The sequence below is a fragment of the Oreochromis niloticus genome, linkage group LG16 (assembly GCF_001858045.2).
Source record: "Oreochromis niloticus isolate F11D_XX linkage group LG16, O_niloticus_UMD_NMBU, whole genome shotgun sequence".
Classification (NCBI taxonomy): Eukaryota; Metazoa; Chordata; class Actinopteri; order Cichliformes; family Cichlidae; genus Oreochromis; species Oreochromis niloticus.
The window spans coordinates 23105572-23119930 of NC_031987.2; the positions used below are offsets into that span (position 1 = coordinate 23105572).

The 14359-nt window shown below is 39.8% G+C and overlaps 1 protein-coding gene across 1 annotated transcript in view; it reads left to right on the forward strand.

Moving 5' to 3' along the window:
• Positions 1–14359, forward strand: part of clybl (citrate lyase beta like) — a 63816-nt gene that overhangs the window by 26614 nt on the left and 22843 nt on the right. Inside the window, exon 2 of the mRNA XM_003451619.5 lies at positions 9284–9497. Coding sequence (XP_003451667.1) covers positions 9284–9497 — 214 coding nt within the window. The remainder of the gene's footprint in view (positions 1–9283; positions 9498–14359) is intronic.

The window sequence follows — 14359 nt, forward strand, 5'->3', positions numbered from 1 at the left end:
TGTTGCTCTAAAAACAAGGATGCTTTTGAGCGCGAGCAAACATTTGTGTTCGTCTGACTGTTTCCATGGAGGTTGGGCAGTAGCATAATTGTGTTTAGGACACAAACAGAAACAGATCAGACACACAGACAGCCAACAGATCAAAACGGAAGCTGTGGGAGAGGAATCCACCACGCTTTGATTAGGTTTGGTTTCGGTTTGGTGTGTACAGACTAAAGCCGTCACCCCAGTCTGTCTCTGCCCTTGCCAAGTTGTTTGCCAAAACAGGAAAAGATTTGGGAAAGAAAGTTAGAGAAAAGCCGTGGGCTGTTTCAGCTCCCCCCCCACACACACATACACACTCAGTCTGACCAAGGTCCAGCCGACAGTCACCCAGCTCTTGTGGGTTTAGTGAATTGAGAAGACACTTCTTGTGTGGATTTTTCAATTCTTCAACATGTCATTTGGCTGGGAGTGCTATTGTCCCCTGCCCCTTTTCTCCCTGCTCCTTCTGCTGAGACGAGTCGTGTCATCCCCTCGTGATCAGCACTTTTGTTGCTTTTGTTTTTGGCCCTACCTCAGAAGTCCATCTTGTCTTTTATGTCCCTGCCTTTCATGCATAAGGGAACAGTTGTGGCCTGTTGTGGGGCTGTTCCACTGCATTTCCACCAGTGGGGTTTCCTTTCATTCTCTTCAAAGTACTACAATGGGGCTCTGAAGGCCTGAATGGCCAATGCAGAGTGCACAATCCTACAGAGCCCGCTCATTTTGTTTTGCCAGAGTCAATAAAAATGCTAAGTTAAAAGCTAACCCCCTTATGCCCTCCTCCAATAGACCGACTTGTTTGACCTTTAAGTCCCCCTCTCAATTAACTTTTAATAATAAATTCATTGATTTAGTTTTTGTCTTAACGCTCATTTCAAGTGGATTATTCTGCATGTGTTTAATGTTGCATTTTCTTTTACATTCTGTATAACTAATTAATCAAACTTATAGTGTGCATACAGCATGACAGTGTTGAATACTGTTTTGAGATGATTTGAGTTTTTTCAGTGACAGACAAAGAATGCGGGGAAGCTGGAGTGATATCTGCCAATCATCAAGTAACATTGAAAGCGACTGCAAAATATAAGACCTGTGTCCTTTGCATCGTGGCTTTTTGCTGTCCTGAGACCTAGATTAAGATGTATCTATTCAACCAGTTTTATGTGGAGGGATGAGGGATGAAAAAGAAGAAGAAAAAAGGCTGCTGTCGTCTGTGAGCATTACGATGGAGGCCTTGCATAAAAAGCATTGTGTGCCAATTTGTGAGCTGGAAGAAAGCCGGGGACTTTGAGAAGGATTACAGGTAGGCAGACATTGGCTGCTGAAGATAACTGCCATGACTTTGTCCTCATTGTGTAGATTAAGGCATAAAACCCAAACTAATGAGATTGGAAAGGGGAGAAGATGTGAACGGGAGGATGTGTAAGGTGAGGGACATTTTTACTGGAAATAGCTTTTTAAAGAAAAGCAAGAAAGATGTAGCATGAGCAATGTTATAATCTGACATTTTCAATCTCTGCTGCAAACACATGAAGGTTTCTTTAGTTGAATGAGTGAAGACTTGGGTTAAAGAAGGGTGCATTTTATTTAATTTTTTTTAGATTTGTAAAATTAAATAATTAAATCTTTATGATGGCAGTGGAACAGCACATGATTCTATTGAGGGGATGTGGATTATTCAGAGCAAAATGAATAAAAAAAATCCTATCCCTTGCAAAGTACAGTCAATACAGACATCAGCAACAAAATGCTAGCGTGGCCAGTAAGCCATTGTCTCTCCTGCTTCTCTTGGTAAAAGAGAGACTAGCCCCCAGTAAATTCTGAAGCCCCCAGCTGATCTAATCTGGAGGGGAACGGATTGCTCATCCTGAGCTCCAACTTGCTAGAGGGCAAGCAAAGAAAGCAGGGGGCACAAAAGTAGTAGAAAAGTGTTTGATTCTTTCCTCTCCCTGTCTTGGGTGTCTCTGGTTAATTTTTCAACATTTCTCTGCCATCCAGTTGTGTCCTCAGTCCTGAGGCAGTGTGAAAAACAGAAAACAAAAAACCATGCACATACAGCATCATGCTGAGAGGAGGACCATGTGCGGGGAATGCTTCAGCTCTTTTATTCTGAAAAAACAAAAAGTGTCAGACAGGCAGGTGGACATGAAGGTAGGTAAATATTGATGACTTTTTGACCATTTTATTTCCCACCCGCAGACAGCTTTCTGCAGACAGAGGGCTTGTTGATGCTTCAGTAACATTGATTTCCTCCCTACTCTTTATTCATCTTTAGTTTCACCAAATTTAATCTTGAATCTTAAACGCCACAGACCTCGGAATGTAGTTTGCATATTAAAAAGTAGCTGATTATTGTGGGGTAGAAACACAGATCTTTAATTTTGTGCATTTTAGACACAGCTTCTGGCTGCACCACCATGCTGGAGATAATTGTAGAAATCTACATATTGAGAGGGAGGCTGTCACTGGCGTCTGTTTTGGAGTGGGCCTCTTGTTATCTCCTGTAATTCATGCAGTTGGATGAATATGACCACCTGAATTAGGCTATTATGCTGCCATGTGGAGGGCAGTAGAGTTACAAGAAACGGTGATCATCATGTCATGATAATGAAGCAATTACTACAGAGTATCCGGAATACAATATTGAATGCCAGAGTACAATAAACAGTGCTTTGAAACTGTTATGTCACACACACATCTTATGACAAATTGATTATTTATCATGGTCTACTGTAGTATGTAGTTACACCAACAAGAACATAAAGTAAAAAATTGTAATGATAAAGCTAAAGAACAATGTTGTGTCCCAAGTTTGACCAACACCCACAAACACACACACACAGATAAAAAAAGGTTAAAGCAAAATTAAATTAAATGAAATTAAAATACTGGATTTTTAGTATTGTTAAAAACAAATGTATTCATTGTAAATACTATAAAGACTAACATAAGGTGTCTAAGCATTGAGATTTTTGATCTCGATGACTCCAAAACTTTTCTATTTGTGTATTTGTGTATATTTTTTCATACATGTACAAGTTTCATTGCAATAGTGCATCCCCATACCATTACAGATACACTGATAAAAGTCCATCTTGTCTTTAGCCCACATTTCAAAAAGCAGTTCCACATTTTGATTGGTTGAAAGCACAGTTTTATTCTTCACCTCAGTCCCTTTGAAAAGAGTTTGGGGTCATTTGTCTATCCTGTTTGTCCCCCCCCACATTATAGAGTTTTAACCAATATTTATGTATGCATTGACAATTTACAATTTGTCATGATGTGACAAGAAGTGTTTTTGACCCATGCAGTGATTTCCAGATTTGTATGTTTTTAACTTTTTGCCCAGGCTGTTTTTTAAAGGGTGAAAAACTTTTTCCTTAATTTATTATTATCTAAGTTACTTACCGAAACAGGTTATTGACCTGTTGCCAATTAATTATGATAAGTAGAAAGTTTTCTTTTAAGCTTTCCATGTCTTTCTAAGTTTTGTCTGGAATGAGCCAATGAGATCAAATTCAAAATAAGCCTATATTATCCAAGAAACAACATTTCTCCCATAAACATTTCATTTGTTGTCTGTCAGACTTACAAATTTTTGCTCATTGGTAGAATTTTGTCCATTCTAAAGAACAAGCAGGGAGGATATTTGTGGAAAGCTGTTCTTACAATGTTTGTGGTTTATTGTATTCATATTTTACACAACTTTTTCCAACTTTCTTGGGGGAAATGTTTTATAGAATTGAAAGATATTTTTTTTATTTAAAATATAAATTATGTAGCAATAAGCTCACCTCTAACAAACAAGGCCTTTCCTGCTCAGTGAAACTATTACTAACTACTACTAGTAGTATAGCTTGAGATTGCCATCTTTGACAGTAGGGTCTACACTTCTCCCCAACCTCAGCAGATGTTTGTATCCATATCCTGACTGCTTCTCTCTCTGAGTAACTGTGATCATTCCCACAGCAGCAGGCTTTGTCACTTAAACATGCAATACCACCCAAAGCTGTGGTGAACTTTCATGTGTTCACAGGACCCCCAAACGCCAGAAGCATAATCTGAAACAGAACACAAACAACTCAACGGTCTAAACAAGTCGGCGGAAGTGTGAAATCCTTACAAAGTTTGACATTTCTTAGTGACATGCCTGTTACCTTGAGAGATTGAGAGACACATTGATGCACCTGCCTGGATTAAATAACAGGGGATTTCAGAGATAAGGAGATGAATATGGTGAACGTGTACAGTAGTCAGAGTGGGGTAGATAAGATGTGTAGTTCAAGGATTTGTGGTTCAAGGTGGATTTATTGTAGTTGGAGTCTACAAAGATTCTGACAGTGAGTGTCACATCATCAGAGGCTAGTCTGTTTGGATTGAAGATCAGTTGGTTGTTCTGTACTTGTGAACAGCTTTGTCCAAGACACTGTCTGGTGTTGACGAAAGACACAAATCTGCATGTAAAATACTAATTGACAAGTTACTGTTAGATGGCTGGTCCAAGCATAGTATACCATAGTCAGGGTTTGTACCCATGTACAGTCTGACACTGAGCTTACCACCCTTTTTACTGCATTCTACCCTCCACCCCCACCTCTTTTAGTGCCACCAGGCCTGTGTCTGTTGCTGCCTCTCTAATAAGAAACACTCGCACCCAGCACCATATAACCCACTAACATATCGCTACCTCTGATCTAAGACCAGTAAACACAGTCAATGAGCCAAGCCTCAACCACTTTACAGCTGCTATATGGTCACATAGCCCTGAGTTGTCATAACCCCTCATGTAAAAAAACAGAAAGTAAAAAAGGAGTAGAGGGGAAAACAGCACTCTAGGGACTCTTTAAATATGTAGAATGCAAATATATCATGTATTGATCTAATAATGCAGAAATATCAAACAGATGTTGGATGATGTAAACAGAAATCTAGAAGTTATGTGTGTATTTCGTTAGGATGCTCAGATTCCCATTTGTCGGAGCTCTCCTTCATTCGCTGATGTGGTTGCTTGACTATATAAGCAGTTCCTTTAGGTTTTCATGAAAACTTTAATGCAAGTTAAATGCATGTTTAATGCAGACAACCACACTCACCATCTTTAATCCCAATGCCAAAACAGCAAATTTAATTAAGTTTACCATTTTCCATCAATGACCAGTTACAATGTGAAAAATGAACTTTTTGGTTGTAACTGAGCAGAAAGTTTATCATTATATGTGACAGAATCTACCTGCTGCTTCTGTCTTCTTCTACATCATCTATAAACACTGGTGACCTGATGCCACTGGAAGCTATAGACCAGGAGTGTCGAACTCCAGGCCTCGAGGGTCGGTGTCCTGCAGGTTTTAGATCTCACCCTGAGTCAACACACCTGAATCAAATGATTAGTTCATTAACAGGCTTCTGGAGAACTTCAAGATATGTTGAGGAGGTAATTTAGACATTTAAATCAGCTGTGTTGGATCAAGGACACATCTAAAACCTGCAGGACACCGGCTCTCGAGGCCTGGAGTCCGACACTTGTGCTATAGACGCTAATGCCATTGCACTGGCTCCACCATGTTTTACAGATGATGTTGTATTCTTCAATGATGACCTTTTACAGATCTTCTGCATGTGTTTTCTTCTTCCCATCATTTTGGTACATTTTGAATTTAGGGTAAAGATAGAGAATGTTTTTTACCTGGCTGGAAGGAGATTGGGGAGCTTTTTGGTAAATTTTATCAAGAACATCTCATAATGGAATCGCTATAAGTGCAACGTTTGTGAACACTCAGACAACACCCATTATGAAAATATTATTTTTAAACTCCATGTGTATAAATCATACGGAGAGTTATGAGCACATTAAAATTAAACAGAAGCGTAAATACCCTGTCTAATCAATGAGTCAGGGCAGAGCTATGGATGTAGCTGCACTAGTCACTATCTTCCACATGTAGATTTTCCTTTGCATCTGGGGGTCCTTCTTATTCTTAATCATATAAACTACAACACCTGTAGGTGTATGCTGTCCACTTCTGCACTGGAGGAACTGTGGACCGGGTACATGTGTGGCCTAAGGTATCCACTGTAATGAAAAAGTACAGTAGCCAATTCAGAAATTATTTCAGAAAGAGTATTTTTCTCTATGTCAGACTGCATCTAACTTTGATCTTGACTTTCAGTTTGATTGAAACTAAATGAATTTAAAGTTTCTAGACTGTAATTATCATGACTGTGTCATTAACATGTTGGTAAAATACAATGCTTAACAAATTTGTCATGAAAAACAAGTAAACAGGGTTCCACACATTACAGAAACATAAACACAAACATTTGTTAGTTACCAATATTGTTAATTTAGGGCGGCTGTGTCATAAACCTTACTCTGGGTGGTGGTCTAATAAATTAGTTATGCACTTTGTATCCTGTGAGAATCAGCTTTGTGGCAGTTCCCACTTCCGTATGTCTCCAGAGCCACATTTTGGCATTACAAAGCCAGCCACTCAAGTGTTGCAATGCAAAATGACCTCAAATATGGTTTTATTGTGCAAGGTGCCATTTCTCCATGCTGAGTGTCAGTACATGCCACATTTAAATATAAGAACTTTTCATATCCATTGCATTTCACACAGTCTTTTTCAGTGTGTATATTGCTCATGTTCACATCATGATGACGATGAAAAGGTGATTTATCGGTCACTAGGTAGGTACTTAGTATGGCGCTGTAACAGTTTCCCCGGAGCAGTGTGCACAGAATAGACTAATTTCATTTTGAGACCCGCCTGGATTCTCGGACCCGCTGTCTTTCTTTCTAGTTTCAGTGCTGCTGTTTTTCATCTCTTTCTCACCAGTTTTTGATCCTTTAGATTTAAGTTCCTAAACGTATTGTGAGCTGTACCCATTTTAACGGGTCTATAATTTGCATGGGGTTGGCCGTAGTTCTCCCTTCAAACTTTGTCCCCAAGCCTTTTGTAAACAGGCTCTATGCCTGGAAGCACTAAAATGCTGGAAGCATTTTAAATTGGTTTTAACTGCCTGCTACAACTGCAACATCTCAGTGTAGATTAGGCCTTATTGGGACTGGAGGGCATGTGGAAGCGTAGTTGACAGGATTAAGTGGCTATTGAAGTCACTTTAGCTCCTTTAGAGAGCGAGAGACATGAAAAGAGAGTAACTCAGCCCCCTCTTTACAGAAGGGATATCCCCTCACTTGCTTTCTTTCTTTCTTTTGCCCTCCTCAGGCAAAGAAAGACACTATCTACCAATAGGATCCTCAGACTTCTGATACCCAGAAAGAGTACAGCAATGTTAAAAGGTGTTTTCAGGAACTTTTCCATAGTTGTAGGATCTGATGAAGGTAGTACCCCATTATTTCTGTCTTTGCAGCAGATTCTAGGTCCTATTGTAGTTTTTAGAACTCTGTTTTAAAGTCTTTTTTGTAGCTCCTGCTGTCAGTGTCTCAGGCATGCTATAAGAGGAATTTTTAGTGACATAGGCTTCCATGATGCGGACAGATATAAATACAGCATTGGCAACTACAATTAAAAACAGTGTAAACAACTTCTCTCTCAACAGAGAAATGAACTGATAGTGACTCCCAGGCTTTGTGCCTGTGTGCACACAAGTACTTCTGGGTTTTCATTCACACAGAATCGATTTATTTGAATATCACATTATCTCCACAAGAGGGCAAACCATATTAATGAGAGACATAAATATTTATATATACAGAATGGACATCCGGTGCCCTGAGAGAACTCTGCTGTACGAAAACATGAAACAACAATTTTTTCATCAATGCAAAATGGGAAATACTCAGGAAGTGCTCAAATCCTCATGGATTTGTGCTTCATGAAGTTTTCTCCCAAGCTTCTCATAAGGTTTAATAAATATCTATTCAGTCAGCACAGATCAGGTTCCAGTTTGGACCATATACCGTCAGTCTCTCTGGAGCTCAGCTGGGTTTTGAACTCTCTGCTGTCATTACAACACAATTGTTGTTAAAATGTTCCAGACCTGAAGTGACCCCACCTTCTTTGAGCAAAGGGTCAGCAGGTATCGGGGAATTTCTTATTTTTTTTTATATATTTTTTTAGGCTTGATACCAAATGTTAGCTGACTATAATATCTATAATTGACTTACTACTACCACTGACCATTATTTAGCCAGATAACACAGGCTCAAAAGGATTCTAGACCTGAGAAAAAGCTTTAGAAAAAGTAAAGAAGAAGCACACACTCCATTAACATCAACAGCTGTAACAACTTTCCTCGTTGTGCTGCTTTTTCCCCTCAACTCATCATTTTCACAGTCAAAATTGTATTTAGAATATTCATTGACTACAACAAAATAAGATCAATGTGAATTACCAAATACTGGCTATTAACTATTACATCACTTCAGATTTCTATTAGTGTGAATATAATATATTTAATTTTAACATATGCATCGTCATAACTGTATTTACACTGCTGTATTTTTTCTTGAATGCTTTAGTTTACTTTGTGTGTGGGTGAATGCTGTGTATAATATATAATTTACCTGAAGGCCATGATGAATAAAAGTGCTCATATTCCATATATTACAATGCAATTTGTGACTTCGTAACATGGCATACTTGCAGTTTCATTTTAAATTGCAATATCTTTATGTATACTTAGTCATTTGGGAATTATGTGACTAACAGAACACATTGTTATGTAAAATTGATTTTTACCTTCAGAGCTCATGGTAGGAATAAAGATCCACACTTTTAAGACAAGTTAAAGTTTTTCTGTGACTCAGCACTAAACAACAGTGACTCTGATACTCATTCACTTTCTGCCGTGCCTAGATATTCAGCAGCGTGGCAATAATTAGCATATGAGTGGCTCAGTGTTTGGGTGAGTTTGTTCTCACAAAGACTGCCAAAGCACAGGTCAGCGTCTCTCATTCACTTCAATGAAAAGCTGAAGGGCAAACAGAACTCCCAAAATGAAATGCATCCAGACTTTCACTCAAGTCTGAGTGAGTCCTCCTCACTGGATCTCCATGAGTGTTATAAACACTGTACATATATTATGAATGCAGCAACAACCTTTAATTATTCATCGCCCTTAGCTACTTATTGATACTGTGTGTGCTCATGAGTAATATATGCACCAGAGACATGAATTAGTGCATTCATAGTACACCTGCCTGCCATTTCTGTGTATGTACTCTGTGCACCAAAGCATGTATGTTTATGTCCTTACGCCACCATGTCCTTATGTATGTGTATGTTGTTGTTGACAGAAAGGGCGGGTGGCTCCGGGCCGCAGTCTGGCAGTTGTATGCTGAAGCATGGCGTCATCACTATCACTCTGCAGGCTCCTCTCTGCACTACATACCCCGCAGGGCAGTTCTCTACTGCCCTGGCAATGATGAGCGAAAATTGAAGAAACTAGCCTCGCTGGATGTCGACTGTGCTGTGCTGGACTGTGAAGATGGAGTAGCCCTCAGCAAAAAGGTACATAAGTACTAAGATGCATGCTTGTAAATGAAATTCAGCTTTGTATTAATAGGACAGTGGGGAAGCCACAAACACTCCCATAGCTGTGTGATCCTGGATATATTTTAATTCCCATATCTCTCTATCAGACAGGTGCTTGGTCTTAATCACTCAAAGGAAAACTACCTAAGTGAGATGTTTATAACAAGCACATTTCACCCCATTATGATAGTATAAAGGCAGCACTCCCCCCCTCAACCACATTAGAGTCATTTAAAACAAGGTGACCATGTCCCACTGGGTTAGCAGTGGGAAAGCACCAGATGCAGCAGGTTAAAAGCATTCTCCTCCTGCCCACGCTACCTCCTCATTGGCCCTGCTGGACTGCCCATGAAATTGTGATTGGAGAGTGGGATAAAGAAGGGGCCCGGGCAAAAGTTAACTAACAAAGGTTTTTAAGTCATGATAATAAAGATGATTGATATGGCTGGAGGCTGTTCCTGTAGTAGACAAAGACAATAAGATGATGGCCTGTGTGACTGACAGCTAAAACTGTGACCCTACGATGGTGTTGGTGGGATGTAAGAGCTTCTGTCTTTATTGTGTGATAAAGGGGAATGTGGAGAGGAATGCAGCACTGAAGGAGCCATTCAGGCTTGAGAAGTACTCAGATGCTGGACTGTTGCACTGTCAGCATGTCATAGGTCCATGTCCCTCATCTTCCTTGTGTTTAAGCAGAAGTGTTTTGCTCCAGCATATTCTTTACACCAACATATTCATTTCACCTGAAACATGACCATTTTGGGGGGGCTGAATTTGTAGCCAACAATTGCAAATTCTGAATTTTGTTTTTCTCATTTTCAAAAGGTCTCCTCTGTGTTAGCTACTGCTGGGTTGTGCCTATAGCCCCAGTATGTGCTTTTACAAATAAAGTGAAAATGTACATAGCTACAGGATATACCCATTTATTCAAACTGCAGAGTAATGTCCCTCAGCAGGCATACCACTCTAGCTTCCACTACTACTTCTCTGAGTAATTCACATAAAAACACCAATACATTAAATTCTGGAAAATAGTATTGTCCACCAGCCTAATAATCCCATTACTTTCTCCTTCTCTGATCTAGCTATGTCTGCACTACACTGCAAAGCAGAACATAGCGTCAGAACAGATTTGAGCTTTTGACACTTTTTGACATGTTGGCTTTCGGCACAGTGTGCAAAAAGTCTTGTAGCCTATTATGTGTTTGCTAGGTCATGCTGTGTAATATAAAAATTAGTAATATACTCAATAACAAAATGCACCTTCCCTACTGGCACCCTTTCTTCACTTTCCACACTCTTGGCGTCTTTCTCCACTGTGGCAATTGGAAATCCATGGGGGATGTTGTGTAGTTATACCTTCCCTTAAGATGATATTTTTTCCTCTTCAATGAACAGTACTTTGTGTGTGTGTGTGTGTGTGTGTGTGTGTGTGTGTGTGTGTGTGTGGGTTTCTGGGAATACCACAAACATTTGTTTTGGATTTATAAATTTTTATGTGGAAATGAGTTGACTGAAATAATTGTTTTACTTTTCACTGTGTGTTTAAATAAATCTTTTTCAAATTATTTTTATTACATAGCCTGGGGGGATATTTATCGAGATTTTTTTTGACCCCTTTAAACCATCAAGGCCAGACTGACAAAATATTGTGTCTTAAGTCTGGCATTATTTTCAGCAGTTCTTGTGGAGAGAAGCAAAACACGTGAGGAAACGGGTGCTGATACAAATTTTTAAATTTATTGTTTTTGAGAAATTAAACAACTAGTTAAAGGAGGTGCAAAATCTTGTCAAAAGGTGTTACATGCTTCAGAGGAGATGCACTTCTAATGATGCACTTCTAATTGATGCCTGCTGCCTACAGAGGCTGTGTAATGGCTCATATTTGATGCTTTATGGTTATACCTACACCAAAAGCATACTTTTATGATTATTTTATTCAGTTATGCACGCATAAATCCAATAATTGTTTATTAGGCTCTCGGTGGTGCTAAAACACAGACGAATTACCCGACAGCTCTGTACATAAACACACCTGGAGTCAGTGAAAGAGAACTGATGCTGCTCTTTTGACAGACGTTGTGCGGACACTGTTTAATGTGCGCACACAGGTTGGCTGAGAGACTATTTACAGTTCATTGAAATGAAAACCCAACACAACAGTAAAAAAATTATTAAATGTCTTCAAAGGAACTTTTCGTTTAGTGCCAAAAAAACGTTGCCTGTTACTTTTTTCTTCCACGTGTTCCTGTTTTTATGTGCTTCTTCTTGCGGCTCGTGGCTCACAGTAAGGTTATTCAAGTACCTACATTAAAATTTTAGCCAATTTTTGATGCGTTTTGGCTTCTGCTTAGTTTTAGGTTTGGATGTGTTTGTTGGAAGTCGCTCTGCCAAAAGCATCTGCAGAGTAAATGTAACTTTATGCAAATCAGATGCAGATGTTGCTGGACACGCATGCATCTTACTGCCCAAGTAAATACCAAGCTCGATTGAATAATGCACTGACACAGTTGTGTGTACCTACTGAATGGTAATTTGCAGGAAGCGTTGGAAGCATACCCCATAATTGCTTGTCAAAAATATAACCCTTACCCTGTCTTTTATTAACTCAATTTGAGCTTTGTGTTGGGACCAACTGATCTATAAATGGATGAGAGTTAGCTATTACAATGTGGGTGTGTGTCTGCTGACAATTTCAACACCGTATAGCCTAGAAACGATTATCTTCACCATGACAACTGCACAGTCTGCACTGTGGGTTTGCCAAGGCATGCCAGGCCTCAACAATGTCCTAAAGTCTCGTAATGCATATCTAATGGGAGCAAAGCAATGACCCAGCTTGCTAAATGCCATTCTGAACCACTGTTTTGGTGAATATAACAATGGCGAAATGTTGAGTGCAGTTACTGAGTATGCATGGGTAGGCCTTAAATGAGGCTACTGCACACCACCACACTCCTATTATGTGTTCATTAATGTATTCTTTTCATTATCTTTCACCTTCACCCTAAAACAGGAAAGGATGTTCATGACAAAAAGGTACGTGATGAAGGTCACTCTGGCCCCCTCCCCTTTTAAATTGAAATCCAGGAACGCTGGCTTTAATTGCCTGCCACTTTGACTCTAAAAATGTCTGCACTCCATCTTGGCAGTAATGCTGGCAGCTTAAGAGGTAGGGAGAAAAGAAAGGGAGTAAAGGGTAGGAGCCACCCAGAGCTTGCTAACTGTCGCCACGGACCCAGAGGGGAAAGAAGGAGGTGGTGAGAGGGGAGGGAAGACAAGGCTGACTGCTCTAACACTCTTACACATATCATCATATCTGTATGATCAGTGGGGTGGAGGAAAAGGGAGGGCAGGTTGAAACCCCGGAGCGGAACTGACGGCTACACCTGTCCTCTCTCCTCCTCATTCCCTCGCCGTCTTGTTCTTTACCGTCCCCCCCTCTCGCTCGTCTCCCCTCTCCAGGGTCCGCAGGGTTAAGATTGTTTATGTCTCTCTCCCCCAATGTTCTGTCTCCGTCTCTTGGTGCCCTTTGGTCCAGTATTCCTCCTGGTGTTTCTCTTTCTGCCTCTCTTTTCCCCACATGGGTCCCTCCATCCTCCATGACTCCCCCCTGCCTCCCTGCCGCAGAGATTCTCTCCTAATCCCTGGAAGTTTGGAACTAATGAACTAACTGCTGAGCCGCTGCCACGGAGCTTGGTCCCAAACTATACTGTACTTCACACTCGATTTCCTCTCCAGATGGCATAGTGGCGCGGCCGGCACAACGGGGAGCACCTCTCACACACCCGCACGCGCCTGTAAATGCACACAAGACCAGCAGAATACAAACATGCACACATGCATGAGTGTGTACGTGTAGTCACATACGGACATTCGCACACAAGTACACACAGATAAACACATACACAGATTGTTACAGTTGGTATCCCACTGTACATCAGTGTCCTGCATTCATTTCAGTATGTTACTGAACCAGGAACAGTTGTTAGGGCTTGAAAGGAGGTAATTCACTTTAAAGTATAGGTAGTATATACAACTAAATAGAAAGTCGGTGAATAAACACAGTAATCAGAGCCCGAAGCAGTGTTTAAAGGGCCAATATGGACAGAAATCAGTCAGTAATAGACTGTAAGATTAAATGAATAGAAGGTTGTGATTACAGCCATACACTGTACCTGTGGTTTTGCATTATTAAATCTCATTTATATATAATAAATACGCTTCCTCTTACAGAAGATGCAAAAATACAAAATTACTATCAAATGATTTTTGCATTTTCATGTTATACATGATGCAGAAAGTCTTCAGGCGTCCATAGAATAAAATGCAAGGCAAACTAAAGCATTAACGCATGAACAGAATATTGAATGTGACATATTTACGACAAAAATAAACATTAAAAAACTTGACAAAAGTCTTGTTTGTTGGAGGGCAGTTATATGTAAGTGGATAATAATACAGTTGTCATGCGCCCCCTGTAGTCTAAGAAGATATGATTTTTCGATCAAATTGACCATATTTCACATTCTCAAAATGAGTAATCAAATTATATTTACAGCACTTTACATTTACTTTACTTTGTGCTTTACTTAGTGACTTAGGAAGTGATGGTTAAGTGTACATGACAGCATCTAATTCATAATGCATAGTGCTAAGCCAGACCTTTTCTCTCCCTTTGTCTTTTCTCTGTAATTCTATTTTTACAGTAACACTAATATCCACTGGTCTTGGTGCTTTCAATGGTAGCAGTTGAATGACACATTGTGGAGTGGATGTCATCATTATAGTATAGTATAGTATAGTATATATTAACTTTATCTCGTTGTCAGTCAATG